At 47.2% G+C, this 12,100-nt stretch overlaps 1 protein-coding gene across 11 annotated transcripts; it reads right to left on the bottom strand.

Moving 5' to 3' along the window:
• Positions 1-87: 87 nt before the first annotated feature.
• RBM23 (RNA binding motif protein 23) lies at positions 88-12,058 on the bottom strand. 11 transcript variants are annotated; one of them, XM_032343801.1, is made up of 14 exons: positions 11,850-12,057; positions 6,414-6,489; positions 5,717-5,826; positions 5,218-5,265; positions 4,914-5,087; positions 4,607-4,660; positions 4,334-4,451; positions 4,084-4,236; positions 3,861-3,998; positions 3,406-3,471; positions 1,725-1,920; positions 1,512-1,634; positions 1,336-1,420; positions 88-1,254 (listed from the first exon to the last, which is right to left on the bottom strand). In XM_032343801.1, the coding sequence occupies exons 2-14, from the start codon at positions 6,477-6,479 to the stop codon at positions 1,251-1,253; spliced, it is 1,335 nt and encodes a 444-aa protein (XP_032199692.1). In that variant the 5' UTR covers positions 6,480-6,489; positions 11,850-12,057; the 3' UTR covers positions 88-1,250. The 11 variants fall into 11 exon arrangements, 8 of the variants coding, with proteins under 8 accessions (XP_032199692.1, XP_032199693.1, XP_032199696.1 ...); XM_032343802.1 differs by lacking the exon at positions 11,850-12,057 and adding an exon at positions 6,592-6,740; XM_032343803.1 differs by lacking the exon at positions 88-1,254 and having other exon boundaries at positions 1,332-1,420; positions 11,850-12,058.
• Positions 12,059-12,100: the final 42 nt, after the last annotated feature.

The following is a 12,100-nucleotide window of genomic DNA, read 5'->3' on the forward strand; positions in this document are numbered from 1 at the left end:
AAAAAAAAAGGAAATAGTTAAGATGAAGACATATGGAGAAGACCCACGGGGTGGAGAGTATAATGCAGATAGATGGGGGAACTTCCATCCAGGTGTGTGCCTTCCATCCACTTTAATTTCTAAGCAAGGTTAGATAAAACAAAATTAAAATAAAGGAAAAAACACAAAAGCTTTACAAATGTTTTCTATCCCTAGAACCATTCATGGTTTTGGCTCATAAGAAGTTATTAGCATCAAACACACCAACTGACTGAGACCACACACATATGGGCAGCGGCCACAACAGTGGAGCCTGCCTTTTATACAAAGTTTATATGCATATATGCACATGTATGTGTACGTATGCACATGTATGTACACATGCATATACATATATTTTTATGTACACAGACACAAGGGTATAAAATCCAGTGAAAGGGCTCATGTGTGCCCAGGTAGGGGACAGGAGCAGCTTTAACAGCTGGGGTTGAGCCCACAGTAGAGGCACATGGGAAATGGTAGAGAGTAGCAGCCTCCTCTCCATCCCCCCATCCTGGGCCACAGGAAGGACCTGGGAGGAAGGACAACTATACAAAGGAAGATAAAAGATACTGGAAAGGTATCCCACCTTTCGCTAAACTCCTGAAAGCCCCGCCCCTAAGACATCCAAAATGCCTGGCAGGACAGATCATTCCCACACCTCCCAGCAAGATGCTGAGCCCACAGGAGCAGTTCTGGCCCCAAGTGAGGCCTAAGGCAGGCTTCACAACATGCATGTCCTTGCCATCTTCTGGGACCTGTGCAGCAGCAAGCCAGCACCTTCAACGTTCACCATTCCCCCCCTAGACTCCAAAGTCCTCTTGGACCAGAGGTCTTAAGGGGTACAGGAAGAGAAGAGAGGTTAGTTCCTTCAGTTAATGCCCTATGGCCTTCCCAACAGGGGAGGAACCGAGGAATCACTAAGAGGTGGTTGGAAAGAGCAATGAAGGTCATCCTAGAAGACGACATACATGGAGAAACAGGTGTTCAACGCAGGTGCAGATTCTGTCCTCTTTGACTAGTGGCTTTGCTCAGCAGAGTCCATTTCCAATGGGGCTCTGGGCAGGAGCTCTTCTTGAGTTCAAGGGTGGCCCCAATTCCTGCACAGTCAATATCCACGCGCTCAGGATGGCTTGGTCCACAAAATGGAGAAGGGGCCGTGGAAGGGTAGATGTGGAGAAGGGAGTGGCAGGACCCAGAGGCACAGGGAGGCAGTGTACTGCACCACTGATTTACCTATGGCAAGGAGAAGAGATCAGGGAAAGCTAAAGAAAGAAAAAAACCAAAGACTAAACTGAGCCATACCCTGAGACTCACATGGTCTGAGGGGTAAAGAGGCTGGAAAGCTGGAAGCACTGGGAGGCAATTGCCTGGGAGGCGAGGTTCAAGGCCGGACTCAGAGCTACAACAGAGAGAGGTCCAAGTTAGTGAGCACAGAGCATTTCTTCTTTCCAGGCCCTAACCCCTTCTCCCTTTCCCAAGTCCAAGTCTACCGGTCAGAGCCGCAGGGTTCAGGGCCCCCAAGGGCACCGTCCCATTCAGCTGCAAGGCAGCAGCAGCCTGGGCGGCGGCGGCGGCGGCAGCTGCAGCTGGGGTAGGCAGCTGGATTCCAGAACCTAAAAGGGAAAGAGAAGTTGGCATTAAGTCCCAACCCCTGATCTAAAATCCCACCCCCCTTCTTCACTCTGCAGAAAAACACTCTCTACCTTCTGCCAATTTGGCCATGAGCTGCAAACGTCCACCTGCTGATCCCAGATCCAGCTCCTGGTCCCCATCTGGAAAAGTGATGTCTGTGCCACCATCCAGACGCTCAGTCACATGGCCAACTCTCATAGGTCGACCAGCAAGCTCAAAGCCATTCAGCTGTTCCAGGGCCCGCCGGGCACACTCAGAGTCTGAGAACTACAAGAAACCCAGGCCGTATCAGTCACCTCCTGGGCGCGGACATGCTCTCCAAGCCCCACTACCACCGCCTAGTCAAGCTATCCCAGGAAAACTGCATGCTCATTGTGGCACAAATTCTTCTGTCCCAGGGAATGTGACCAAAGATACCCAGCCCCCAAAATGATCATGTGAAAAGGACCTTTTCCAACTGACTCAATGGCAATCACTTCAATCTTCCAACTCCACTAAGAACCCAATAATGCAAGAACTCTATTATCTATAGGGTGGCCTACCCTTATAGGCTGCGGCACAAATGAGCACAGTAACGGAAGTAAGACAGTCTGAGAGCCCAGCTTCCTTTATTTCAGCCTTTAGGGCTCATCAGCTGCAATTCTCAATCAAGAAGTAGGAATCTGGAACTCCAAAGCCCCACCGTAGGAGGGAGTGCACCTTGGCATGGAGAGCAAGATGGCACCCCAGCCCTATACCTCAGCCAGTGCTGCTGATCATAAGGCTTTACTGCCCAGTGGCACCAGAGCAGCCTGCTATGGGGAAGATCCCAGTCTGCTGCTAATGTGTCAAGGATATTGACCAAAAAGGTGGCAGCACAAGGGCAAAAAGGCCTCAAAAGCTTTTCTGCATCTGAGTCACCCAGGAGTTAGGAGAGGTACTTGCCACTGTGAGCACCGGAGCTGGCTTTGTTTCCTCTGGTAGCACCTGCCCTAGGGCCTGGCACGCAGTACTGACAGTTCCTAGGCAGGCGGTGTAGGTGGCTTGCCTTCACCGGATACTTCTCTGAGGTGAGCAATGCCCCTGGTGGAACACAACCTACCTCTCCTCAGCCCTGCAGGCAACTGTGGGGGGGGTGTGTGCTGCCTGGACTGAACCTAGAAAATATCGGCTTCCATGAGACTCAGGGGCTGGCAGCCAGTCCTCAACCTGGAGTCACACAGGGCTGTAAGAACCAGTTACGGGAACTGGAAGCAATTGTGTTGGGAGTGTTAGGAAAAGGTAAAATATGGCCTCGCTCTTCTCCCTACAGTGGTCCCTGAATATAAAGATATTTCTAAATGGAAAAACTGCTTTTAATGGTAGGGCCAGGGCGGAAAAAAAAAAAAATCCCTATTCCTGCTCCTATCATGAAAACATACCAATTTCATAAAGCATATCTACAGAAGCCCACACCTAACCTCCCTCAGGCCCCCAGCCCTGCAGCTGCAGCCTGAAGTCACTTCTATTACCCAAAGAGCAAGACGAGGCACGAGGGAGGCTGGTTGGACGCCTGGACACACCCACACCAGGGCCACTGACAGTGTGCAGGAGCAAAGCCAAGATCTCAAGCAATGCACTCATCTCAAGGGGCAGAAGGCTAGTCCAGGCTTCAGGCACCAGGGCTTATGGGTCATTTAGACAGTTCCTAAAGGAGGAGGATGAAGCTAAGCTGCAAATCAGACAAGTGGACAAACCACAATGAAATTCCGAAGTTAAAGACCAGAGACTCACCGTAATGAAACCATAACCTTTAGAACGGCCTGTATCTGAATCCTTCATCAAGACAATATTATCAATCTGTAAGAGGAGGAAAAATTATTAGCAGTTTTTGGGGGTACCCTCACCTGTGATCTTTCCTGCCAGTTCTAACTACCTCTAACTTTGGAGCCAACTAGTTCTAACTCTCCAAATCACTTTAAAAAGAGACAAAGGCCCCCTCTTTCCATAACACCTCTCCCTGCTCATCTTACTAAATCTGGACCCCGTTATCTGAGCTCCTGATGCCAGACTCATGTGCACACCGAGCACTCTGACTGCACAGATGGAGCCTCACTTCGATGGCACGGACAATCTGCACGTTCTGGCAGGTGCGGTGGGCCAATGGTGGTCAGACAGAACAAAGAGGCAGGCTTACCCTCCCCACTTTTCCCAATTCCCTTCAGAGCTTTCTATCATTTTCTACTCACTTTGCCGAACGGCTCAAAGATGCCCCGAAGCATGTCCTCTGTGATGTTGAAGTGCAGGGAGCCCACATAGAGGCGCATTGGCCCGCTGCTGCCCTTCTGCAGGTTGTTAGCCATGGCTGCCAGTCGGTTTTTCTCAGCCTAGGCAAGAAGGAACTGATAGCTTGCATCCCAAACCTCCTCCCTCCAAACCCATTTTCTCCTGTCAGCTTCACAGCTCGCTCACCTGTGAAGCCTGGACAATGATGGGCACTCCAAGCAGCCGCTGCCCGGTCAGCCCAATGGCCAGCGGCACGGACTGGATTTCACAAAACTCCACATAGGCGATGCCCTTAGAACGACGGGAGTTCCGATCAGAGATGATTCGGACGTCACGAACCTATCCAGAGCAAGGAGAAAATCCTGAGTTGGGCATAAAAGAGGATGGACAGAAGATAGCTATACAGGGAAGACAGGTAAGGGTTGGGGAGGGTTACCTTGCCAACAGCAGAGAAAAAGTCCTCCAGGTCCCGAGGCCGAATGCGGGCAGCTAACTGCATACAGAATACCGTGCGGGCATCACGCTCCTCGGGACTCAGATTATCAATGGGCTCCCTGAAGAGCGAGTGCAATTTGGTGAGACACCCACTCTTGATACACGGTTACTGCTCTCCAGCTCCCCTCAAATACCATGCATTCCTGGACTCCGGCTCAAGCGGCTTTCTAGTCAGAACTCACAGTCCCTGGAAGACCGTTCACTATCAACTCACCTGACCGGGCTCTTTTCTCTGAAATGAGGGCTCTTACTGTGTGCGTACCTGCGCCTGTGGAACAGACAACGACAAATGGAAAATCGTGTCATCCAATTTCACCCACATCAGTCCAATGCCTGAACTTCCAGCACGAGAAAGCCAGATTCCAGCACCTCATCACACAGGAATTGTCAATACCACCCTTCTGGTCCTGGGGCCTCCTGCCTGCCACAGTGGGTTGTGAGCACCCGCCGGCAGGAACCACAGCACACAAGGCCTACCCAGACTCCAACACAAACGCCATCATATGAGCAAGAGGCGATACCCAGTGGTAAGAGGCGGGCTCCTGTAGCGCACACGGTCCTCACGCCGCCGGTCACGACTGCGGGACTCACTGCTGTGCCGCCGGTCCCAGCTCCGGCTGCGGTGGCGCCGCTGCCGGTCTCGACTTCGGCTCCGACTGCTCCTCCGCCTGTGCCGGTCCCGGTCCCGACTACGACTACAGGGGGAAGGCACTACTGAGTTTGCTAAAGGGCACCCTGGCCTCTTCTGGCTTCTGAGGATAGCTCTCCCTGCTATCTTCCCATTCGAAGACTTCTCAAAATGCAAAAGCCCCCAAAACAACTGACCTGCGCTTTCTATCCCTGCTTTTACTATGGCTCCGACTCCTCTTCTTCCTGTAAAGGAGGGAATAAATTCTCATTATCAAGAAGGTTTTCTCCTTTTCCCCAAGGAAAAGGAGTGACAGAAAGATCAGGGTAGAACAGCAATAAAAGACCAAAGAGTGCCAGGTGACCTGGCAGGCGTTCACAGCAACACCAACTTGCACACAGCCCTGAATGCTGTCAGGCATCTGAAGTGGCCATTTCCCCCCAAAGCGCAGCAAAAGCTGCTGTTTCCAAATCAGGGGTCCCCTGGCTGTTTTCTTCAACTGAAACAGAAAGATGCCAGAACAGAGCCACAAGCCTATGTTGGAATGTGAAGAGGAGAAGATCATTAAACCAAGTCACTGTGATTCCCAGGACCCAGTGGAGCCATCACTAAAAATCCACATCACTAAAAATCCACCTCCCCATTCTGGCTGTTTCTCTGATGACAGACGCAACTGCTTCCTCACGCCACACTTACTTGCTCGCCTCCCCACCGGCGCTGCTCCCACTGGTGCCACTGGTGCTGGTACTGCTCACACTGGTGGTGCTAGGGCCATCTTTTTTAACATCTTTCCTTTGCTGTTCTTCCTGAGGGGTTTGCCAGGAAGAATGTCACCAGATACAAGGTGGTAGACACACACATTCCATTGAGCAAGAGAAGAACAAAAGTGGACAGAGAAGAAAGCTTATGAAATCAAAGCTCACAATTATCTGGCCAGTTTGTGAGCACCTGGATCTCCTGACAAAGGGAATAAGAGAAGGAAGGAAGGAAACCACCCAAAAAGATCAGAGTGACAGATTATGATGTCAAAACTTTAGCTACTTGACATTTGTTGTACTGACAATCCATTTCCCAAAAGAGTGAGAAATTATTTACGTCTGAGATACACTGACTTTCTACTCTGTCACTGAGAGCTAAGAGCAAAGCACTTATTCCCAGTACGTTCTACCCCAACCTCCTCCAACTCCTCGCCCCAGCTTTGGGACCCTCTGCCAGCATGCCTTTGAGTACAGAAGCTGGAGAGTGGCGCTTACTAAAAAACTATGACTTTTATAACTAGCCACGATGCATAGGAAACATGCCAGGAAAGAGGATTTACAAAGTGTTGAAACTTATGATCTATAACTGCTGCTTCTTACCAACCCAATTCCAGGAGTGAGATGGGGAATATTACCTCCTCTTTTTTATAGGGCGCCTCCAGCATGGCCTCAATCACTATATCAAAGTCATCGGATGCCATAGTAGCAGATCTGAGAAGAGGACATGGATACGTAAGAATCTCGTATTTTTCTACCCCTGCTGGCACCCCACATTCCCTTCCTCCTCCAAGACACAGACTTTAGAATACATATTTCTGTTTCTTGAATTCCAAAGGGATCTTCCTGGCTGTGGCTTACTCTAGGTTTATTTTTGTACATTTTAAATCTGAACTAGTTTCACTCTGTAGCTTTTAAAAAGTCAAGTGTCTAGAAGGAAAATAAATATCTAGACAGAAACAAAATATAGGGGCACCTGGGTGGCTCAGTGGGTTAAGCCTCTGCCTTCAGCTCAGGTCATGATCTCAGGGTCCTGGGATCGAGCCCCACATCGGGCTCTCTGCTCAGCAGGGAGCCTGCTTCCCCCTCTCTCTCTGCCTGCCTCCCTGCCTACTTGTGATCTCTCTGCCAAATAAATAAAATTTTTAAAAACTTAAAAAAAAAAAAAAGAAACAAAATATAATACACACCCTGTCCTGTGAAGAGAAAGTATTGGCATTCAAAATTATTATTCACTTGACAATGGACTAGGCCTCCATTCTATAGTTCAAAATTCTGTGTTAATAACTGGTTTAAACTTCAATCATAGAAATAAGCATGTATTTCCAATAAAAAGAAAAAGATGTAATACTAAAAATCAGGAACGACACAAAGTAACACGAGAAAGGAAATCAGGCCTAAGCTCTTCTCCACATCCCCCACCTAAACATCAAAATTATAAGACTCAGCACTAAGCATTTCCCATATAATACCAACTAGAAGTCGGGTAACTCAGAAAGATAATGATTAAGACCACCTTCACCAATTTCACCCTGAAGCCTGTCTAGGGAGGAAGGGTAATACTTCCTGCCTCCTCCAAGCTTTCACACCTAGCAATCATCTTTCCCAAATCTGTCCACCAAAGGCCGGTCCAAAAAAAAACCAAAAAGATGATATCAGCGTTGCCTGGATGGCTCAGTCGGTTAAGCATCTGCTTTCAGCTCAGGTTATGATCCCAGGGTCGTCGGATTGAGCCCCTGCTTGTCTCATTGTTCAGCAGGAAGCCTGCTTCTCCTTCCCCTCTGCCTGCTGCTCCCCCTGCTTGTGCATGCACTCAAGTTCTCTGTCAAATACATAAGTACGATCTTAAAAAAAAAAAATTTAGAAAAAAAACCCAAAATATCAAACAAGATCAACAGAATAAATAATTAAAAAAATATTGGTCTGGAATTATCAATATACAAAACATGCACGAATCTCAAAATAATTATGCTGAGTGAAAGAAAAAAGACAAAAGTATACACATACTGTGTGCTTCCATTTAAAGGAAAAAATTCTAGGAAATGTAAACTAACCTGTACTGGCAGAAAGCAGATCAGTGGTTGCCTAGGGATAACAGGAGGTGGAGAGGGGCTAGGAAGAAAGGATTACAAAAGACCAGAAGAAACTTTTGACAGTGATGGTTTCATGGGTGTTTAAACATCAAAATCCATCAAACTTTGTACCTTAATGTGTACAGCTTTACTTTATGTCAACTATACCTCAATAAAGCTGACTAAAAACCAAAAACCAAAAAAACTCCATCTGAAAAACTTCTGTGGAAGGAGCTTAATCATAATCAGACTTACCATATCCACAAGAGCTTTATCCTTTTTTTTAAATTGTTTTTAAAATTTTTTAAAGATTTTATTTATTTGACAGAGATCACAAGTAGGCAGAGAGGGAGGCAGAGGGAGATGGGGGGAAGCAGACTCCCCGCCAAGCGGTGAGCCCATTGACCAGGGGCTCGATCCCAGGACCCTGAGATCATAACCTGAGCCGAAGGCAGAGGCTTTAACCCACTGAGCCACTCAGGTGCCCCATCCATTTTTTTTTTTTTTTTTAAAGATTTTATTTATTGGGGCACCTGGGTGGCTCAGTCGTTGAATGTCTATCTTTGGCTCAGGTCATGATCCCAGAGACCTGGGATCCCCAGGTCAGTCAGGCTCCCTGCTCTCCAGGAAGCCTGCTTCTCCCTATCCCACTCCCCCTGCTTGCTGTTCCCTGACTTGCTGTGTCAAATAAATGAGCGGAAGCCAGACGCTCAATGACTGAGCCACCCAGGCGACTGAGCTTTTTCCTTTTCAAAGCAGCTAATGCATCATCCAATGATGCTGTCCTTGCTGCCCTCAGATTTGGTGATTTAAGAGTAAAGCAGGAGCATAAAATTAATAACTAATATAAAATAAGTAATATAAAAATACAACTAATCACTCCTACAGTACCTAATATTCCTAGGCACTGTACTAAGCCTGTTACAGAGACAAAGTTCTTGGAAAGAGCCAAACAAAAATTACCTGGAATCAAATTTAAGCCTTAAAATGGAAGTCAAATCAAAATCAAATAGGTTTGTCTAAGAACCAGTGAACTTGGGCTGCCTGGCTGCCTCAGTTGGTAGAGCGTGCAACTCTTGATCTCAGGGTTGTGCCTTCCAACCCCATGTTGAGTGTACAAACTACTTAAAAATAAAATCTTAAAATAAAAAAATAAACTCAATCTCTTATTATAATAACATTGTACACTTTTAACAAATACTTTTTTAGGGGCGCCTGCGTGGCTTAGTCGTTAGGTGTCTGCCTTCGGCTCAGGTCCTGATTCGGGAGTCCTGGGATCGAGCCCGGCATCCGGCTCCCTGCCTGGAGGGAAGCGTGCTTCTCCCTCTCCCACTTCCCCTGCTTGTGTTCCCTCTCTCGCTGTGTCTCTCTGTGAAATAAATGAAAAAAATCTTAAAAAAATAAAAATATATTTCAAAAAAAAAAAATTTTTTTTTTTAAAGATTTTATTTATTTGTCAGAGAGAGAGAAGGAGCGAGAGCGAGCACAGGCAGACAGAACAGCAGGCAGAGACAGAGGGAGAAGCAGGCTCCCCGCCGAGCAAGGAGCCCGATGTGGGACTTGATCCCAGGACGCTGGGATCATGACCTGAGCCGAAGGCAGCTGCTTAACCAACTGAGCCACCCAGGCGTCCCCCCAAAAAATTTTTTAAATAAAGTTTATTTATCTGACGAACAGCGAAAGAGGGAACACAAGCAGGGGGATAGGGAGAAATAGGCCTCCCATTGAGCAGGGAGCCTGATGTGAGGCTTGATCCCAGAACCCTGGGATCACAACCTGAGCCAAACAAAGGCAGATGCTCAACAACTGAGCTACCCAGGAGCCCCAGTGACACAGTACATTCATTTAACAATCGAAGGTAATACATGCTATAAGCAGCTATCAGGTCCAGTGCACAGTGAAAAAACTAAGGTTCTGTCAATAGCCCAGAATCACAAAACTTAAATGGAGGAGCTGACTCTTGATTAAGGTCTCCTGACCCAAAGTCCAATGTCTTATCCATTCTATCTTCTCCTGTACTTTATAAGTCTCTCATACTTTATACCTCAGCCTTAAAAGAAATTTAAAAAAAAAGAGCACACAGCATGATCTAGTTTTTGTTTTTTTTAAGATTTTGTTTTTAAGTAATCTCTACCTCCACTGTAGTACTCGAATTTAACAACCCCTGAGATCAAGCGTCTCATGCTCTACCCACTGAGTCAGCTACGCACCCCAAGATGTTTTATTTTTTATTTTTATTTTTCAAAGATTTTTATTTATTTGACAGAGAGAGAAAGAGTGAGAGCACAAGCTGGGAGACAGAGGGAGAGGGCAGACACTCGATCCCAAAACCCCAGGACCATGACATGAGCTGAAGGCAGCTGCTTAACTGACTGGGGCTTAAGCCGACTCAGGTGCCCCCCAAGATGTCTCCTTTAAAATACGTGCTCATCTAAGGAATTACTATTCTGAAAGGTTTATCAAAAGCATTAGTCCCATTAGTCATACCTTACTGTGTGGCTTCTAGATAGGAAAAATATCCTTTGGACTTCGAAATCTCAGGAACCAAGCTCATTGTAACACATACTATTTAACTGACTGTGGAAAACTGCTTCTTAAAAATAAAACGTTCCAATCTATCATTTCTGTTCTTACCAGTCATTTTTCCCTGCCAAGTCTATACAAGTTTTCTAAATGTCATACAGCTCCTCTTTATTTTTTTAAATCTGCTTTTTCCTCCCCAATGAAATGCTTCTGATTTCAACAACTGCTCTTTGTTGACTGCTAGTACAGAGTAGGAGTAATTCAACACATGCACAAAAACTTTCACTCAAGTTGACAAATGAGCCACCACTTACGAAGTAAAGTTTTCACGCAGGTACTCAGAAATGAATGAAATCTATTTAAGCACAGACATACAGAACATAAGCATATTTTGAAATTTGAAACCTCACTCGGTTTGGTGTATCTCTTCAGGTGTCCTAGAAGCAGTAAAGTCTCACCCACTGCATTTTCAGATTGGTAGTTTTCACTCTTCCCATGTACTAAATTAAGGGTCAAAGTCCATCAACCCCATCCACTAAAAAACCATAGAGCCTTCTTCCATCCCTGCTCCAAAAACTGCATGAGGGGTGCATGCAAGTGTCTGGACTTTGTCACAGCACAGTCAAGAACCCCAACAACCGCTTAGGCCTCACTGCTGAAGGGACAAAGGAGAGTCAAGAACCGAGGTCAGCTCAGTTCAGGCAAAATTCACCACATGCAGAGACCCATGTGGTGATGGGACCAGTCACAGAACTGGGCAAAAACACCTTCAAACTGAAAGCAATTTAATCAAGAACAAGAACAATGAGAAAGATAAAATACATTCCCACGCTGTGCAATAAGCCAAGGCTACACTTAAAAAAAAATGGTCCTGTAAGTAACCGATTCGCATCGTCCCTGCGAGGGCCAGTGTCCCAATGCTAAAACCTCATATGTGGCCTCACTATACTCCTGTATCGCCATGGAACGGGTGGTTTAAAAAAAAAAAAAAAAGGAACCAGGGAAAACCCCAGAGGCCAACACAATAAACACGAGTCTTCCAGAGCCTAATGACTGAGAAATAAGTCTCAGTTCCCTAACCCCTCTCGGAGTGCTGGCACTAAGTGCTAAAATCCCACCCTGCAAGCCCACTCATAACGGGCTGAGTCAATGCTCCCCCCTATCCCCGCCCCAGTACGGGCGACTCTAAACGTCAGGGCTGCGGGGACCTGAAAAGAGATCGGTCACTAGGATCCTTGAGACAGCATCTTCACCTTTAAGAGATAGAGCAAAGAGAGTGCCGATCCCTAAAGTCATGCCAGCGGTCTACATTAAGGGAGAGTACACTTTCAGACCAAAGTAAACAACAATATTGTCTCAAAAGTTTGCCTGGTTCTGCTCTTGACGCCATTTTCTGCCTGTGACGTCAGGGGGAGGCGCCGTGCGGCAACGTCACGCATAGGTGACGTCGCGGGACGACCGGGTTTCGGGGTTTCTCACCAGTTCCGGGTCCCCACAGGGGGGGGTCCCGGATTCCGCCGTTCCTTTGGGTGTGTTGGGGGCTCGAAGCACGGCTGTTTTCCAGAGTCTCAGCAGTAAAACAAGCACTACCGTCAGAGCCACTCGTCTTCCCGCAAAATGGCGGCAGCTCTGCCGTCTTCCAGAACTTTCCCCAATCTGCGCAGGCGCCGAAACATTCAGGTGGTGGAACTAATCTCACTGGTTTCGCGGCAACAGTCCAAAGTACAGAT

The sequence above is a fragment of the Mustela erminea genome, chromosome 5, assembly GCF_009829155.1.
Source record: "Mustela erminea isolate mMusErm1 chromosome 5, mMusErm1.Pri, whole genome shotgun sequence".
Taxonomy (NCBI): Eukaryota; Metazoa; Chordata; class Mammalia; order Carnivora; family Mustelidae; genus Mustela; species Mustela erminea.